This window comes from Euwallacea fornicatus, chromosome 1 (genome assembly GCF_040115645.1).
Source record: "Euwallacea fornicatus isolate EFF26 chromosome 1, ASM4011564v1, whole genome shotgun sequence".
Lineage (NCBI taxonomy): Eukaryota > Metazoa > Arthropoda > Insecta > Coleoptera > Curculionidae > Euwallacea > Euwallacea fornicatus.
The window spans coordinates 1975066-1990402 of record NC_089541.1 but is presented as its reverse complement, the minus strand read 5'-3'; the positions used below and the strand labels follow the sequence as shown (position 1 = coordinate 1990402).

At 33.8% G+C, this 15337-nt stretch overlaps 2 protein-coding genes and 1 long non-coding RNA gene across 4 annotated transcripts; 1 reads left to right on the top strand and 2 right to left on the bottom strand.

Moving 5' to 3' along the window:
- Positions 1 to 4183: 4183 nt before the first annotated feature.
- Positions 4184 to 5279, bottom strand: LOC136338780 (uncharacterized). The gene is made up of 4 exons (XM_066281492.1): positions 5184 to 5279; positions 5003 to 5074; positions 4694 to 4951; positions 4184 to 4633 (listed from the first exon to the last, which is right to left on the bottom strand). The coding sequence occupies exons 1-4, from the start codon at positions 5187 to 5189 to the stop codon at positions 4517 to 4519; spliced, it is 453 nt and encodes a 150-aa protein (XP_066137589.1). The 5' UTR covers positions 5190 to 5279; the 3' UTR covers positions 4184 to 4516.
- A 4466-nt stretch (positions 5280 to 9745) lies between these two features.
- LOC136350292 (uncharacterized) lies at positions 9746 to 12518 on the top strand. Of its 2 annotated transcripts, XM_066301936.1 has the most exons (4): positions 9746 to 10372; positions 11475 to 11610; positions 12269 to 12331; positions 12374 to 12518. In XM_066301936.1, the coding sequence occupies exons 1-4, from the start codon at positions 10352 to 10354 to the stop codon at positions 12400 to 12402; spliced, it is 249 nt and encodes an 82-aa protein (XP_066158033.1). In that variant the 5' UTR covers positions 9746 to 10351; the 3' UTR covers positions 12403 to 12518. The 2 variants fall into 2 exon arrangements, with proteins under 2 accessions (XP_066158033.1, XP_066157949.1); XM_066301852.1 differs by having other exon boundaries at positions 9756 to 10372; positions 12269 to 12518.
- A 1110-nt stretch (positions 12519 to 13628) lies between these two features.
- On the bottom strand, positions 13629 to 15047 carry LOC136343968 (uncharacterized). The gene is made up of 3 exons (XR_010732889.1): positions 14432 to 15047; positions 14057 to 14369; positions 13629 to 14005 (listed from the first exon to the last, which is right to left on the bottom strand). It is a non-coding gene; the product is annotated as an uncharacterized lncRNA (long non-coding RNA).
- Between the last annotated feature and the right edge of the window lie 290 nt (positions 15048 to 15337).

Below are 15337 nucleotides of genomic sequence, written 5' to 3'. Positions count from 1 at the left end.
ACCTCCTGTGTGAGACGTCCCTGACTAAAACCTGCAATTATTAACACAAAAAAATGTACTCACTCCAACTTATTGAGGTATACCGAATTTCATAATTTTGGCGTAAACAATTTTGAAAATTTTTCAGAAAAACCATTCACAGAGTGCCCTTTTTAAGGAGTTCTAACCCCTTTAAGAAGCAATTTTTAGAGCATGAATGTAAGAACTTTTTTTATTATTTTTATCTCGAATCACCTCCCAAAATATTTCGACGTTATGTCGAGACACCCTGTGTGGAAAAATTCCTACTTGGATGCCAAAAAGTTCAAATACAGCAATGAATTGCTTTCGGGCGTAGTTCCAGAGAGGCCCAGCACAAAGGAAGAGAGCTACAGGATATCGCCAAGACCGACAGAACATGAAAATCATCGTCTACGCCCTTTGGTTTAAGGGTTTTAGTTACGTCTTCATTTCGACGAGACCGCTTGCAGACCACGGAAAAATGACCACCAGATAATACCTTTTGAATTGATTTCATATCGTCCTCATCTTGTGTCATCTCTCGACTTTCAGCATTGACGGAATCGATTGAATTGGAGTAGAAAATGCTTAGATTGCGTTATGCACGATGGTCAAACAAGAGTGGGCAAGCAACGGGGTAAAAGACACGATGCTCAATTTGCAATAGTGAGGCGTGTGCACCAGACCGTTGGATTAATGGTAGCACGCCACTTTTGATCTTCGTAAACGATAGTATGACCGCCCAACAATACATATATTGCAGCATCATCTGCCCTATGTCAGTACCCTCCCTAATCCAATTTTCCACCAAGACAACGTATGTATATGAGACCTCACTTCCATCGGACTACTTTCAAACCAAATGAAATCATTGTGGTACCTTGGTCAAACAGATCTCCAGTTGTCTCACCCATCGATCTTGCTTGGGATACTGCAGGTGAAAAAGTGCAATATTTACCCCATATCACAGATGCAACTGCGGCCCCTTGTGATGTTGACACCCAAATAATCTGGGAGTAAATTACATTAAGCAACATTTCCCTTTGATCTCGATAAGAAATGTTAATTTCAAGAAATGATTTTGCAAAAGTGAAAGATGAAGACGAATACGGAAACATCCTTAATCTAGCAATGTTATCGAAAATAAAACGAATATGATGAGGGAACTTTCTCGATAACGTTTATGTACCTACGCGGTACCGGTCATCAGAACTTTCGAGACCGGTATTATTTCAACAATAAAGTAAATTGTGAAAACCATATTGAAAATTTTCAGATAAGCCCCTAATGGAATTGGTCATTTTTCAATCCTCTGCCGCGTCTCTTGAATGTGGAATAATTATTTTAAATTAACAATTTGAATATGAGACATTTTCCGTGAAAGATGAGAATTGGCATCGTTGCGATCGTTTTTTGTCATGTCCACGCTTTCGTATACTGAAACGCCTTTAGGGGTATTACCACCTTCCGAAGCCATGTTGCCGGATTTCAAAAATAAACGTATTTTACGTAAATTATTATTATCTTTGTTGGTGATCCGTTGCTGTGCTAATTTCGCATTAAAGAAGCAACGATTCAGTAATGGTTAAATATCAATCTAATTTAACGTTACCCGAATTTTTATTGAAATTTGAGAAACAACACTGTTATCTTGTTTTGGCAACGGACTTGAGCGATTTGCATAGCCCAACGTCATCCAGAGTGCTGTCAATCGCCGAAGCGATGTTGATGAATTTGGAATTTTACATATAAATACTAGAAATCTTCCTATAGAAATTCCCTACGAAATACAAAAAATTCTCCACATTAAGCCTGCATGAAAACTCCATTGAATTCGGTGATTTGGCATCGATTTGAAACTTAGTTTCGCGATAAGACCCAATAAAACAACGTATTAGAATAGTAACAATGTTTATCGCTGCAACTTTAAATAACAATTACTATCTACAAAATGTGTTGTGTAGCGATTATTTAATTTAAAAACATTGACTAAAATTAAGCCAGAGGTGGTACTACCAGCCATAATATGAAACGTTCAGGAAAATAACAATTATTATAGTCGTTCAACACGGAGACGTTTAAAGCTTTGCTTAGAATGCGATGATTAATGACATCATTATATTTAATCCAATAGTCCTTCAAAGATAATCTTTAATTAACAACATAATATCTCAGCTACAACTTATCGTTGGATTACGAATTCACTCCGATTTCTCGTGAATTTTCCACTTATTATGAATTCATACAGCATTACATTAAGGTGTATATCGTCAAGTTGCATCTTACCGCAGCCAAAAATTCTTGTACAACTTCTCCAGCTTGGGGCCCCACGAAATGTAAGACCGGCTCCATTTCTGTTCCCTCCTCATGGAAATAAATTTCACATGACAATGAGACATATCTTCCTTTATTATGAAACATTCTGTAATTTTAAAGAAATTGTTGTACACTTACGTTTTCTTGTGGTAAAACTGTATTTTTTTCGCTCTAATGCCCAATCGCTTGCTCTTCGCTAATTCCCACAAAACAATACCCTAGAGGTATAAATACAGGGTGTCCATCTAGGAACTACCATTAAATGTTTTGGGAAAACTATGAACAGTAAAGTTACGAAAATTTAGTGGTTTGGTAAAAGCCTCGGAGCAACCTCGTCTAAATATCTTCGATGACGTCACACTTCCGGTGCAACCGGAAGTCGATACTGCTTGCTTATTTTAAACGGAACACGTTATATATTATTGCGTTTTTAGATTATACGTTCAATTTTAATACAAGTTTATTAATGTGTTGACATCCTGAGAAGTGAATGTTGGTAGTGACAGATGCAGGTGCCCACAGAATTGCAAATTGTTAACAAAGTCAATAATATTGTGTACATTTTCTTGCCATAATTCTGTAGAAGATCCAAATTTTAGTACGCGGCCAAGCTTTGCCTAGTATTTCCTATAACGTGTCCTTAAAAATAGAACCGACTTGGGCACCAACAAATGGGCAGAACTTAAAAAATTTAGACTTAACTCTATTATTTTAATGTAGTACGAAATTACGTCGAAAAAAAAACCTATTTTTACATTTAATTACTTATAGTAAAGCTGCATAGTTTTTAAGTAATTTCGTATTAACACGGTATAGGGATAATACGTCCCTAATCCAAATGTAAACATAGGTATTAATACATATATATATATATATAGAACTTAAATAAACAATTCGGAAATAGAGGGTCACATTTGAAAAATTCAACCTTGTCTCCTTTGGATCGTTATTGGATAAGAAAAAAAAGTTTAAGACCGTTAAGAAGTGACAATAACCTAACCTTGTAACTTTTACTTAAAACATTTCTTGATGAAAAAATTATTTAAGAAGTAATTGTCCTTATTTCATATATACTGACGCACTCTGTATATGTTAAAAATTGACAAAATGGTGGAAGCGCAAAACTCTTGTTCTTTCCCCATATGAATTTTATTAGTTCATATTGTTGGTGTCTCCATCTACACGGAAACAATTAAATGAAGCTTTCAGTTCAGTCTTAAAATCGATATCTTCATTTATGTGGTATTGTGACCTGTTCATCACAGATAACGCAGTGATCTCATATACTTCTCATTTCTTTGATCACGAATTTCTAGAGTTATTATGCAGATTTTCCGAGTAAAACAGAGCTCCATTTTATGTTGAGATCATGGAAACAATAACATATACAGAGTAGCTCAAATTAAAAAGATATACGTGTTTGACAACTTATCTTCGGAAGTAAGAACTAAACAAGAAAGCTGGTAATATGGCTAAGAATTTTCAGAAAAGTGTCTTAACAATATAAAACATTCATTTTACTCATTCTAACCGTATGAGAGTTATTTGCTAAAACTGGATACCGCCAAATTCTTATTTTTCCAAATATCTGTAACCACTCAGAATTTTGCAAGTATAAAAACAGATTGTTCATTTGTTTTTGATTGCGCAAGTTTTTTCTAAATTACGCAATTTAGTACCTGGTAGCGTTCCCAAAATCTTTATGCGGTTCCTCCTTATCTGAGACAGACTATAGGAACTTTATCACTGTTATAGGAGTTTTATGGATTCGATTGCTGCTTATCAACCTTTTAGAAATTAGCGGCTTCGCCGGGTTATTTTGGGTTTACGGCTATCTTCCATGGGTTTTTCGAAGATAAATAAAACCTTTTCATTATCTTTGTAATTTGCTCTAATAAGTCCATTAAAACATACACAGAATTTCTAGAAATTAATAAACGAACATCTTAGACCTACATGTAACAGAAAATAATACTACTTTTGGTAACATAAAACCACCATTAAGCATGGCTGTCCTAAACTGGACAAGGCATTTTCCTCACACTTAGTACCATATGATGTCATTTCGATGCACTTAGAACTTTCATACCTCTATCGATTATTCTTCTCTATAAATACCTACGTGATTCCCATAAGAGCAGCTCCATTTACACACACACACACATATTTCGAGCATAGCCATTACCTAATCATAGCTACTTTATGCCTGCTCCATATTAGGCATCGACCACACGTATCTTGTCCGTGGACTCTTTGCCAGATTAAATTTCTCTATTGCATCCAAAATATAGACCATCACAGCAATGAATCCTATTATCTATAAAACATGGTATAATATGTAGAAGTGAGTTATCAGATAAAAGATAAGAGTACTGACTCCAGTGATGATGCATCCCTTGGTTAGCGTAGCTACAAGCAGCGATGAGGCAATGAGAAGCAACATTGCCAGCACTGAACTGTTAACAAATTCCACCCAAAACCATGGGAAATCGGATTTTTCTACCACCCCCCGAAGATGAAAGGCTACTAATACTACCACGCTTAAGAAACCGTAGATGGAGCAACCGCAGAGAAATTGGGGTTTGAAAGTTTGACCTAGGAAGGCGGTGAATACTATCAGGGTCACGTTGAGGCCCTTAATGAACTCATTTTAATTTTATGATAAATTATCATTTTCATAACTTACTGCTTCGAGGATTTTAACCAATCCTGAGTAGGAATTGAGGAATGCCAAACCTCCTTGATAAGCCACAGGAACCTATAATGAAATGTAATGTGGTATGCAATAAAGCTTTACACTAGAGGTAACATTTATATTAGTTATAGATGAAAATCCACAAAATATGGTAAATTTTCAGTAAACTTACGTTCATTTTTCACGTAGTTTTAAGCATTTGTACTGGCGAGACAACACTTAATTTCTCCGGTATTATTTCAATAACAAACGATATGTAGCTAATCTTATCTAGGTATGATAAGGGGGCGATTATGCTATGAGAACTCGAAATGTACATTTTTTACGTGCGGTTATTTACGGCGATTTGTCGCGTATCTGTGCTTTTACGATTTCACAATAAATCTTAGTAAAGATTTAATATTTTTATTTAATATTTAACCGAATTTGCACATATAAACGTTCACTAGATTGGAAGAAGGTTGGCTTATGCCTAATCCTTTATTAAAGTTCTAACTAGGATTAAATCAATCCATATGGGTTAAAGTCCCTCTATGGGTTTTATGACTAAACCCATACAACAATAATCTCAGAGAAGAAATCTCTTATCATTGATCTTTTATTGAAATGGAGAGGATGTGTTTATCCAGAGAGGTGAGCAGATCTTAAGAAAAAGCTGCTTCCTGACGGCCTTATCCGGTTTTATTCCCAGGGCGCTACTGCTACGGAAATGATATTTAACTTTTCACTGGGCTTTTACGAAGAGGAAAATTACTGTGGTATTTCAGCATAAATACCTCTTGGGTGTGGCATGGATTCTTGTTATTTTTTTACTTGCAGCTCACTATGGGAGATTTTTTCCAGGTCTCTCTACAGCATTTTGTAGCCTCAGAACTCTGCTTAAAATGATCTCATTAGGTGTTTTTTCGAAACTTTGAAATTTACAAGTTATTGACGGCTGAAAAGGGAGATGTTTAAGTTATTTTCAGTTCTTGCCATCTTCTTGATTATAAATTTTTTTGCTGACTATGAAAAATTTGCCCTAAATTCCTTTATATACAGGATGGACCAATGAAAACGAAACAAGGTCGACTTCTCACATTTATCGTTTGCAGAAAAAAATCGCTAGGACCCGTCGATTTCTACTTCCTGGGGGGAAATCTTTTTCGCATATTTTCATCTCGGGCACTTCTATCCCCTTTGAGGGATAATATACACCCCTTAAATCTTAAGTGAAATTAGGGCTCAAGTGATACCAGCTTTTAAAGGTCATCGAATTATTTTTTCAACGCTTTCAAATTCTCTCAATTTCATGCAATAGTTTTCAACAAATCACTTTTTAATGTTAAACGAGTCAACATTAAAAAAGTAATAATTCAGTTTCAATTCGTAATGTAAATTTTGTCAATAATAATTTCTTTGAGAAAGTCGTTGTTTCTGAGCACAGATTTAAGTTTTTAATAGAAGTAACCTTACAAACAGGAGATAATTCAACACGTTTACATTCAGCATTTACTTTAAATTTTAATTATATTAATTCCTTTCCAAGTTAAGAAGTGTTAAGCACTTCGGATATAGCAATTATACGAACGACGAAAGATGATGAAAAAGTTGCTTTCCTTTATCGACAAATATTTTATAAACGCGTTTTGTCGAAAATTACTGTATGAAATTCAGAGAAATTGAAAGCATTAAAAAGAAAATCCGATCAGCTTTAAAATGAGATGTCATTTGACCCCTTAATCCCATTTAAGATTTAAAAAATGCATCTTACCCCTCGCCCCCTCCCGAAGATGTTGAAAATATGCGCAAAAGATTTCCCCACGAAAGAGCGATAAATATAAGTTATCTGCCTTATTTCATTTTTATTGGCCTCCCCTATAAAATCTTGTTGCACCAGATTTCTGCTTGAATTTACCTCATCAGGTGTCTGTGCGAAAATTCAAAATAGAAACGCATGAGCAACCCAAAACTACAAATTTAAATAATGTATTTAGCCTTCTTGCTTAGTTTCTCCACTCCATCTTTTAGCCCCACATTTATTTTTTAAACTACGCCATTGGGCGATTGTTCAAAAAGTCTATACAGACGGCTAAAGGAGGAGACATTTAATTTTTTAAATATTTTTGCCTCTTTATTGATTATGATAACTTTTAGCACGCTTTGAGCAATTTTTGCCAAATTTCTCCAGGACATTAAGTAGTCCAAAGTTTCTGCTTCAAACTAGATTATAAGACTTATTCAGAGTTATCAAAATTATGAAATTATTTGATATTTTTAGGCTCTTTAATAATTTGCTACTGCGACATCTAGTAGTTGAAGCCTACACTAAGCGACGTCCCCCAGATATGAACTCTATGCCTAGATGGCGTTATTTAAATTCGAATGTTTACAATACCAGCGCCCTCTTTTATTAAGTAAAAAATGTTCCAATTTAAATTTTTTATGGAAATTCAATTTTTCACTGTGACAAATTTCATTTTCCTATAAATGAGCGGCACATGCGCTGTCGAGTATCATTTTCAGTGTCACTGTGCTGTGAAGTGGTAGAAATAGAACATACGCTCCGCTGGAAGTGACATCAGTACGCGATCTACCAATCAGAAGGTTTTAAGTCCTATATCTGTAGGAACTTTTGCTGCCCTTGTGTTCTGCTATATGCACGGTTATGCTTGATGTCACGAGGAACATAAGGGCCAAAAGAGCAAAGGCAGTTTTCTGCGAATGCGTAAAACAATAATTAATGAGAGGATTCGGCAAACTTTTAACACTTACTTTAAGCATGTTTCTTCAACAGCTGGATCTCAAAATATCAACCACCGAGTGTGCTTCGAAAATCTTTTATAGGAAATGATGATGTCGGTATTTTGTGAGCGTAGCAATACGCACGAAAGCAGGCGAATTTCACTTTGATCTTTATATAACACGGAGTAATTCTATTGGCAATTACCCTCCTATGCACTTAATACATCCTGAATTAGGTACTGTTACTTATTACACATTTTTTTCATTTCCTTATGATTTAGCAATGCCCCACCTCTGCAGTTAATATACAACATAAATCCAATAAACTCAGTAAAGTACTGTTACTTATTACTACATGGCTCATTCGTCGTTCATTACCGCCTCAAGGGGTTTAATATGACAAGGTTTGCATAACAACCACACCGACCGGACCTGAGATCGAAATTTCTCCTTTATGTCTAAGTGTACTCGGCATCGATTTAGAAATCTTCAGTTTTCTGCGAGATATTGACGATAACAGTGCGGTATTGGAAAACTTTCATTAAAATAAAAATGTTTTGCTTGAGAAAAACTGCTTTTTTGCTTTCTCTTCTCATAGCTTTAATAGGAAACTCTTGTTGCTCACCAACACCAGAGCCTCGGAAGAATCAAGAAAGCACCAACAATAAGTATTTCGGCACATTAACTGGGTAAGAGTGCTTTTTTAAGAAATGAAAGAGTAACCAAACAAAATAAAAATTCTGGTCAAAATGGTGGCGGAGTATGATCACGAAATAGGAGATTGCCCAATTTAATAAAGACAATTAGATTTTGACCGAAGGCTTTTGGTGACATTACTATTTTCAGTGCTTTTTGAATGTCGAAAGTCGTCATGGCGCCATTTTAGTAATTTAGGAGTGCGTTCGCCATATTGATCAGAGTTGTATGAAGCAATTTCCATAAGATTGATAGTAAGACAATTTCATTGCACGAGCGTTTCGGTTTAGTTTCGGAGGTGGTAATAACCACCACCACCACGGAGGAGGTGGTCCTGGACCCATTCAATCGCTAATTTTAAGCTACATTATCCGGCAAGCATTGAACTACTATTCGGGACAAGTGGGAGGAGGTTGCAGTGGCAAACAGTGCTAAAAATCTTTTAGTCATTTTTATAGGCTTTAGGAAATACCAGTTCATATCGACAATTTTAACATACTAGTTTAAGTGGATGTTAATGTATTTTATAGTGAAACTCGAAAAACCCACGTCAGAGCTTAGATGCCAATGTCTAATTTATTAACCAGCGTACTTTAATGTGATTGTATTATTATTTTTATTATTTAAGTATTGAAGTTAAGTTAGATAAGTTTCCGTTTAATTTAAATTGATTCAATGAGAAAAGTAATAAAAAAATTAAAAAACAAATTCACAAATAATACTTCTATGACAAGTATTTCACATATAATAAAAGTAACTTTTTTCCATAGCATTTTAAAAACCTTTCGTGATTTGCTGACAGTGCATGCATGACATATGCGCCGGAAAGAGTACTTGCAAATATCTCGCAACCCGTTAGAGATGCGCACTTTTCTTAAGTATACTTGTTCTCTATAAAAGGGTCTAGTTTTTCTAAATTTATAGAAATAAATCAAGCTACGAGGGTTACTTAAAAAGTTATGTTATTCGGTGCCACCTAAATGTTAGTTAAAAATAGACATTTTAAATAGATTTAGTGTACCCAAAAATCCGCTTGTGCAACATTTCATATCGGAAACTTGCAAAATATAATGCTTATGGATAAGTAACAAAAGGTTTTTTTTAACGCTCTGTAGACTGAAAAGAAACGTGTTTTATATAACACACGTTCAGCATTATTTTTTAACGCTCTTTCACCTCATACCCCTCAAATCTGATTTTAAAAAATCCATATTGGACATTAGTTTATATAACAAACTGGTATTATTTTTGCACGTTCAGTACGTTATTGAAGTTATACAGGTTGAAACTGAAAGACGCTGTAGTGCGACCAAACGCAAAATAACCGAGGATCATCCTGTATACGAAGTTTCGTGTTATAAACTGCCCTTGTTTCAATGGTTTCATTTTTCAATTGAAAAAGGTTATTCAACTTTTAAATACAACATATCTGCACTATACCAAAGTCGTTCAAGGAAATATAGAGCGGTCCGCGCAAATAGCCAAAAAAGCAAAATTTCTTCTTAAAGTTATAAATAATGACTCTTTACCTGAACATGTAAAACCTCCGACTAAATTGCTATTCTTGGAATTAATTAATATCGAATATAGGCCTTAATTAGAAGGATATTACAATAATCCTTGTTTTCGGACGTAATCGAAACAACGTAATAAAAGAAAACCGTGACATATAGACAAATAATATTCTTATTGATATTTGATATTGTGGATAATCTCGTCTTCAAAAAGGAACGGGGGGTCATCCGTCTGGTTTTTTTGACGGTTACCCACATAAGTAACCTTGACCGCCAAATCGAAACTTTCCTTGTATAAATAAAACTGAGCTACACCCCAGTTCCATAGTCGATTAGTGAAGTCTTCAAATAGAAGAACTAATTCGAAAATTAAATTGTTTTCGACGAAATTGTGCCAATAGTCAAAATGAACAATAAAATAATCGCAGTAAGTATTCAATTGTCTGTACCCGGTAGTAGTTTGTACTGTTATACAGGATGTTCCAAATTTTAGACGACAAACTTTACCACGATTCCTACATGCAAAAATAATGATAATTCGTTACACAGGGTGTTTAAAAAAGACGCAGCAATATTTAAGGGGGTAATTTCTCAGGTCATTTTATGAAAAAACGTTCCTATAAACATAGGCCCGGAAATGTATTGTTTCCACGATACGGAGTGTGAATTTGTTTTTTAAATAACAGTTTTCGAAATATAATTCGAAAATCTTCTGAACGTTTTTTTGAAATTTGGCAGCATTGTTTGTAGTAATAAGGGGCTAATGTGGTCCTAACTAGATTAAAATTGTTAACTCTAGTGGCGTTAGGGGGGGCACTTTAATCATACTTATTGATAAAAGAATATATGTTAATTAAAAAAATCCGCCGTTTCATGTGATACCTAAAAATTACAATTAAATATGTCAACCAGTTTATGAGAAATTAATAAATTTATAATTTTCTACAAAAACTTTAACGCATATCTGTTACGAAACATTTTTGGGATATAATCTATATAACAAACGATTATTTCTCTATATAGAAATCGTAGTACAGTTTGACCTCTAAAAGTTAGGAGACCCCATATATTTATTTATTTCTCTATTTTGTGTTTTTATATATAAACGAAACTGTAAAATGTCCATGTTTTTTGAATAACTCTACAAATCGAATTTACTTTAATTACTTATTAAGTTTTCTTTCGTCCAATTCAATAACTTCTACAAATTTCCAAAAGCTCAGAAAAAAGGCGACTATTTAATGTTTAATTAATAACATAAAGTTTTTAAAACACATATCAAATAAGTTTGAGAACCATGAAGTTGGATCTAGGAAAAAGGTCTTTTTGTCTTTGTTTACTTTTACGTTTCAATTAATTTAATTAATTCTTTAAGATTAAATGTCAATCGCAGTTTTTTGATAACGCTTAAAATACAATAATACACGGGGGGTCCCTCGGCACAATCGCGCACATTGACCTAAATCTCTCGATAATATTTGATGTCGTTTTTTTTGTATAGATTTTGTCAATTTTTCTGAATTTTTTAGTTGTTTTTTATGAGCATTTTCTCAGTTGCGATGTACGTTAATGCCACTCCAGTTCCGGTGGCTGCGGCCGATCCTCAGTATTATAGAGGTTTTGTTGGACACGTACATCCAATAGGTTTTGGAGGTGGATATGGCGGTAAGTTTGTTCCAATTTTTCTAGCCTAAATTTTAAGCCTAATTATTTTTTTATTTATTAAAATATATATTTACGCTACTTTGATTAAATTTATTTTTATCAGATTTTTTTACTTCCAATTTATCATTTGGAACTGCATTGAAAATAAACATGTACATTTAATTAAAATTTTAACTACAGATAAACTTATTAGAAGTTAGCAGTAAAAAAAAACTTTGAGAAAATATAATATTTAGTTCCCAACACCAATAGTTTAATCTAATGATCTTTAAGTTGATGCATTATCTGTGCAGCAGTGTTGACTAGCTCAATCGTACGACATCTGTTGTGATTGCGATTAGATAGATTCTTTACTACTGTAGCACCATCTGTAAGGGAAGCTAAGAAAAACTCGACATTGCAGGTTTGTTCGTAATTGGCAAGAGGGCACCATAAAATGAATGTTTAATGTAAGATAGGAAAAGATGTGAGCATTGGTGCAATGTTGCCATTGTTCTCTTGCGGCTTGTCGAATTTTGAATGAACCAAGAAAAGATCTGATTAATTACTGTTCTCATTAACTGGCTTTTCGTTAAGTTTATATAGAATCAACCAAAAATGTTTATAACACTTTTTAAATTTACGAGAATTTCTTAACATTTATTTAGGTTTATTTTAGGATACGGTCACAGAGGTTTTGGCGGATATGGCGGTTACGGAGGTTTTGGAGGTGGATACGGAGGTTTCAGAGGCGGGTACGGAGGTTATAGGGGCGGGTACGGAGGTTACAGAGGAGGATACTATTACGGATAATTGACTGCGTTTAAAAGAATTCTTTGACGAGCCCCTTCTCTTGCCAAAAACATCATTAACCCAAATTTTTACAGTTTAATAAAATTAAAAAGGAGTAATAAAAAATTATTGTCAGTTTGAAAAATGTTTTATTCATTTACTTATGGTCACAGAAGGTGTTTATCCCAATAAGCGTATTCCGTAATATCCCTGGTATGTAGGAGGATAGGGATAGTAACTACGACCTAAACCAACATTCAAATGGATCGACCTGAATAATGGATTAGTACTGACTTCGGAAAGCAACGTTGTCATCATCAGAGTGATTAGTACCGCCAACATGACCATCTATTCATATAATTAAAAAAAATATAATTGATGATATATGGCATTTAAAAAAAAACATAAAAATATACAGAGTATTCTAAAAAAACATTAATTATTTGTTGTTATAGAAAATAGCTAGTTTTAATTTTATAGAGTATATAAGGATTTTTTTATTTTAGAAGTTAATACAATTTCACAAATTATCATGACAATATGGCGAAGGGAAAAATTAATTCTACTTTAAAAAACAGAATTGTTTGAATAATGCGTATGAGAGATGTGGGCGAAATAACGCATATTGCTCTTCTCCATGCTTTTAGAACATCCCACGTATAATACATCTGTGTTCAAAAATATCTTCTTACCTTCGTGAAATACATGGTTTTCTTGTGTGTCTATCGAATACTCTTTAGTTGGTGAAGAACCGATTAAATTTGATAGATTTTAGAATATTTACGGTGCTTTATACTAGGGTAAAAGCCATCGTGCGTCAGCAAAAATCATTTATGAAAGACGATTGGCTTTGAAAAGTGTGGGAAAGTTCTTCTAGGTCTTAATGACAGTTTTATTAGGTTTATGTGAAGTATTCCTACTGTAATTAAATAGATGGTTAAATGCGCATTCGGGCAAATTGCTTCTTTTTAAGAAAAATTGCATTGAAAGGTAAAAATTCTATGCGGCTAGTGAATTCCTTTTAAATAAATTTGTTGGTAAATTTTTAAAATTCATTCTCGTTTTTTAACTTATTTTTTCTAGGTTGCTGGTATACGAAACGTTGTTACCAAGAAATTAAAGGAAAAACGAATAAGACCTTAAACGTAATAAACGTATTTACGAGAAAATTCTATACATCAAAAATAAAAAGATCGAATTTCGTTCATTTTATTCAAATAAAAAACTAAGGGGCAGTGTATTTTTTTACGCGAAGACCCTGTATCTTGGGTTTATGAAGAAAACCTAGCTAAAACAAATTGCATAATATATGGGGCCTATTAGTGTTAACTGTACATGAGTAATACATGAATAGGCATGACACATAATAACAATTAGATTAACTAACTTAAGTACTTGAGATTTAATCACAATTTTTTTTATTATTAAAATTTTATTAGGTGTAAATAAGGGTTTTTCTAGGTAAATAAAACATGAAATCAAATCAGATTAGAATGTTTATTACTTTCACAAATAATCACAATTTTTCCTAATATCTATCACAGAGAAAATCTTATTCGCTACTGCCAAGGGATGCCAATACCGACGTGATTATGCCCTATATGTTGCGATTTCCCATGATTATCTAAAATAAATTGCAAAATACTCATTTATTAAAAAAAAAGTTAAATCCTACCTCCATAATTAGGAGGCCCGTTTCCCTCGTAATATTTACTCTCGTGATGTTGATTTCCGTGATCACCGCCATGTTGGCTTCCCTGATAACCGCCATTATGGTTTTGATGAGGATTTTGACCGCTATATTGGTTCCGGTGGAGTTCAATATTGACATGTCTGCTGCGTTGATTTCTAACAGTTGACCTTATCTTGTCACATGTCTCTTGCGAGTTTGCCACAGTTATTATAAGTATGATAATGAAGATTGTCCGAAAGAAATAGTTTTGTTTTTAACTTGGTTGAAATGTTGAACTGCTTGAATAAACGTTTTGCTGAATATAAATGTATGTTCTTAAATGTAAATTTTCTTTAAATTTTGGTTCTGCTAACTTACCGTTGGAACAGTTGGATTTGCCATGGTAATTTTAAGGTGCTGTACTGCAGTTTTCCCAGATGAAGTAACCGCACATATATCCCACTGTACATTGACTATAAACGTTATCAATGACCCCTTAATCGACCAGGTTCTTTAGCTTTGAAGGAATTGCCGAGACGTAGACTAGTTTTTGCAGAGAAAATTGTAATTCTCTTAATAATTGCTTAAAGCAATTATTTACATATAAATTAGTTTTTTATAATCTCTAAAATATAAATAAAAACAAATTTTGAAACAAATTATTTATTTGTAAATTAAAATATGGAAAGCAAGTATTTAAATACATCAGCATCTGAAGATCAAAGCTAAGACGACTATGGCTAACGTATTCACGGCTAATATGGTCCCAATATATAGAACTCTTCTAACGTTAACGTTAAATCGGCCGTTTTGTTCACTTTGAGAGCCACCGACATTTTTATCTCTACCACATTGTGCCTGTCCTCCACGATTAAATTGATAACGGGACATGTTGCCTAAATGTTATGAAAATTCATAGTAAAATAAAAATAGTAGAAAAAAAAACAGCAATTTTGTGTCATTTGCTGTGCACTTTCAAATCTCTATTAAACGTGCCAGAACACAATTTATTTTTTTTTTGTATTGGAACTTTTAACACACATTTTTTTGCATATAGAAAAACTACACTGAACGGGGCCTAAAGACCGAGATGCGGCCAATGGCTTATAAATTGCGCATTAATTCTTCCTCGTGAAACAGGTTCTGGTTTAATTAAGGGGTTCTTACGATAAAAGTAAACGTGCAAGTAAGTAAAAATGCGGCTCGCCTCTGCATATTATTGATATGCGATATAGGTTTCGCTGTAATTAAATCAGTGGCAGTGAAAGAAAAAGTTGTTGCGGG

What these genes read in the sequence shown, in the direction of transcription:
- LOC136338780 (XM_066281492.1), bottom strand. An exon ending in TGGTTAAAATCCTCGAAGCA is followed by an intron (nt 4,952 to 5,002) that starts GTAAGTTATGAA and finishes GAGTTCATTAAG; the next exon opens with GGCCTCAACGTGACCCTGAT. An exon ending in AGGGATGCATCATCACTGGA is followed by an intron (nt 4,634 to 4,693) that starts GTCAGTACTCTT and finishes CATGTTTTATAG; the next exon opens with ATAATAGGATTCATTGCTGT.
- LOC136350292 (XM_066301852.1), top strand. Translation starts at nt 10,352, where the DNA reads ATGAACAATAAAATAATCGCA. An exon ending in TGAACAATAAAATAATCGCA is followed by an intron (nt 10,373 to 11,474) that starts GTAAGTATTCAA and finishes TGAATTTTTTAG; the next exon opens with TTGTTTTTTATGAGCATTTT. An exon ending in TTTTGGAGGTGGATATGGCG is followed by an intron (nt 11,611 to 12,268) that starts GTAAGTTTGTTC and finishes GGTTTATTTTAG; the next exon opens with GATACGGTCACAGAGGTTTT.